This window comes from Sinocyclocheilus grahami, unplaced genomic scaffold (assembly GCF_001515645.1).
Source record: "Sinocyclocheilus grahami isolate Dianchi unplaced genomic scaffold, SAMN03320097.WGS_v1.1 scaffold872.1, whole genome shotgun sequence".
Lineage (NCBI taxonomy): Eukaryota > Metazoa > Chordata > Actinopteri > Cypriniformes > Cyprinidae > Sinocyclocheilus > Sinocyclocheilus grahami.
Window position 1 is genome coordinate 456,154 of NW_015506051.1, and position 2,689 is coordinate 458,842.

At 43.0% G+C, this 2,689-nt stretch overlaps 1 protein-coding gene across 5 annotated transcripts in view; it reads left to right on the forward strand.

The window, feature by feature from the left end:
* LOC107563403 (GRAM domain-containing protein 2-like) overlaps positions 1-501 on the forward strand; it is a 14,979-nt gene extending 14,478 nt beyond the window's left edge. For all 5 annotated transcript variants that reach the window (XM_016248272.1, XM_016248273.1, XM_016248274.1 and 2 more), the window contains one exon: positions 136-501. In XM_016248272.1, coding sequence (XP_016103758.1) covers positions 136-151 — 16 coding nt within the window. In that variant the 3' untranslated portion in view covers positions 152-501. The remainder of the gene's footprint in view (positions 1-135) is intronic.
* The last annotated feature ends 2,188 nt before the right edge of the window (positions 502-2,689 follow it).

A 2,689-nucleotide genomic window follows, 5' to 3' on the forward strand; every position in this document is an offset into this window, starting at 1 on the left:
GTGTGGGTGTGTGTGTGTGTGTGTGTGTGTGTGTGTGAGTGTGTGTGTGTGTGTGTGTGTGTGTGTGTGTGTGAGTGAGTGTGTGTGTGTGTTAAAGGTGTTTCTCCTGGACTAAATCATCTTCCTCTTCCTCAGGAACCAGGAAGCGTAAGAACAGCGAGAGTCCTGGAGATTCGTGAGAATCGTTCAGATTGAGCTTCAGACACACAGACTCTGAATCAGTCGAAGCTGTGAGAGAGTCGAGCCGCAAACACACAGACATTAATGCTGTTCAGATGGAGACTGTGTGAATCAGAGACCTGCGGCTCATCCTGACCTCGCTGACCTAATCTTTTATTTATGCTATATATCATATACTTGATCCTGTACTATCAAACTAAGACCAGACGGCTTCAGTTTCACACTGAGCTCAATATTCAGATTATAAACGCTGGTGCTTCTGATGTGTCTTCAAGGATTTCTGCTACAAAAGGTCTTGCCTTGGTTTGTCTGGTTACGCTATTAGATCTGAGCTGTTTATAGTGTTTTATATAATATTAATGTTGCTATTATGAATTTTATTTGTTATAATAATTATAATAGTGAATATTTATTTTGAGACATGTAAAAACAATAAAGTACATTTCTGATGAATGTGTGTGAACAGAACTGGATCTGTGTTGAAATGCGTTTCTTCAGGGCTGATGTTAAGATGATGAAGAAGTGGTCTGTCTAACATCTAAATTAACATCTAGAGTCTACACACACACATACAAACACACACTCTCTCACACACAAACACACACTCTCACACACACAAACACACACAATCACACACACACACACACACACACACACACACACACTCTCTCTCACACACATGTACAAGAGTCTCTGTCTCTGCACTCACTGCTGATTTCTCTCAGTGTGGAGACAGGAGAGCTGTCAGCAAATGCATGAGAAACAAAGGAACTTGCGTTACTTATTTGCAAAAGTAACTTTTTTAGTGTAAGTATCAAGTACTGAGTTACTTGAAAAAAGTAATCTGATTACGTCCTCGCGTAACTTCCAGTAATAATGGAGTACTGACTGCAGTGCGGCGGGCGGCCTGCGGGCGGCGACAGAGCGCTGCGGTGTGATCCTCCATCCGCTGCTCAGACTGCAGAAGAAGCCGCGATGGAGGCCAGTGATGCAGGTATGAGCCGCACACACTCAGATATCATCACAAACATCATCTCACGTGTGTGTGTGTGTGTGTGACTCTTCTTTCTCTCGTTTGCTGAGGCGATGTTCGCGTGGACTGTTTATAGCGATTAGCCGCTTCAGCTGAAGCTCACTCTGTTATTAGAAGCGTGTGCGAATATAACTCGACATCGCAGCAGCTTCATATTCCGTGTTTCATGATCGATATATGTTTACTTTAAACGCTAGTCAGGTCATGTTGTAGATCCTTAACCTCGCAGCTGACATGCGAATAAAGCTGCACTAAAGTCAATCTGAAACCGGATTGATCACTAATGATATAAATATGAGCATTACTCGCGTGGAAATCACATTAATCCCCCAAGTCTAATAAAGTAGTGACTAAATTAGGTTTTTTATAATTTGTTGTTGACGTTTCGTGAGAACGTGTGTGTGTGTGTGTGTGAGTGAGTGTGTGTGTGAGTGAGTGTGTGTGTGGTGAGTGAGTGTGTGTGTGAGAGAGTGAGTGTGAGTGTATGTGTGCGTGAGAGAGTGTGAGAGAGAGAATGTGTGTGTGAGTGAGTGATTGAGTGTGTGAGAGAGTGAGTGTGTGTGAGTGTGAGTGAGTGTGTGAGTGATTGAGTGTCTGCGTGTGAGTGAGTGTGTGAGAGAGTGAGTGTGTGTGAGAGAGTGTGAGAGCGTGTGTGCGTGAGTGAGTGTGTGTGTGTGTGCGTGAGTGAGTGTGAGAGTGAGTGTGTGAGTGAGTGCGTGTGTGTGTGTGTGTGTGAGTGAGTGAGTGAGTGAGTGTGAGTGAGTGAGTGAGTGTGTGTGAGCGAACCGAAAGCATTTTCGGTCCAAATGAAGTTCTTAGCAATGCATATTACTAATCAAACATTAGGTTTTGATATATTTACAGTAGGAAAAGTACAGAATATCTTCATGGAACATGATCTTTACTTAATATCCTAATGATTTTTGGCATAAAACAGAAATGTATAATTGTGACCCATACAATGTATTGTTGGCTATTGCTACAAATATCCCCCAGCGACTTAACACTGCTTCTGTGCTGCAGGGACACACATATAGACTTTTCCACGATATCTGCACGATTGCACACGAGATACTTATTTTACAGTTCAGTAAACAAGACGTTAATAATGTCACGTTTTAGACAATTTCACCAATGAGAATCTTTCAAGAAAGAGCTGGGTCTGCAGCACGATTGTCGTTGAACAAACTCAGGGTTACAGGATTAGTTACTAGTTGAGTTAAGTAAACCAAACCCCTCCAGTCCTCAGCTTTCTCTCTCAGCTCTGGCTTTGATCCAAACGAATGTGTGACATCAGAGGCGAACAGCCAATCACACGCCGTACAACACAGAGAAACATTGTAGCTCAGCTGGATTGTGTTGACATGCTTTCTCTCTGATATTAATGAAACTCATGTGCGTCCGACTAAACACGATCGTTCTGGCGTGGTTTAAAAGCACCATGTGATCTGCTCTCTCTGTTGGGAGCGTCACGGA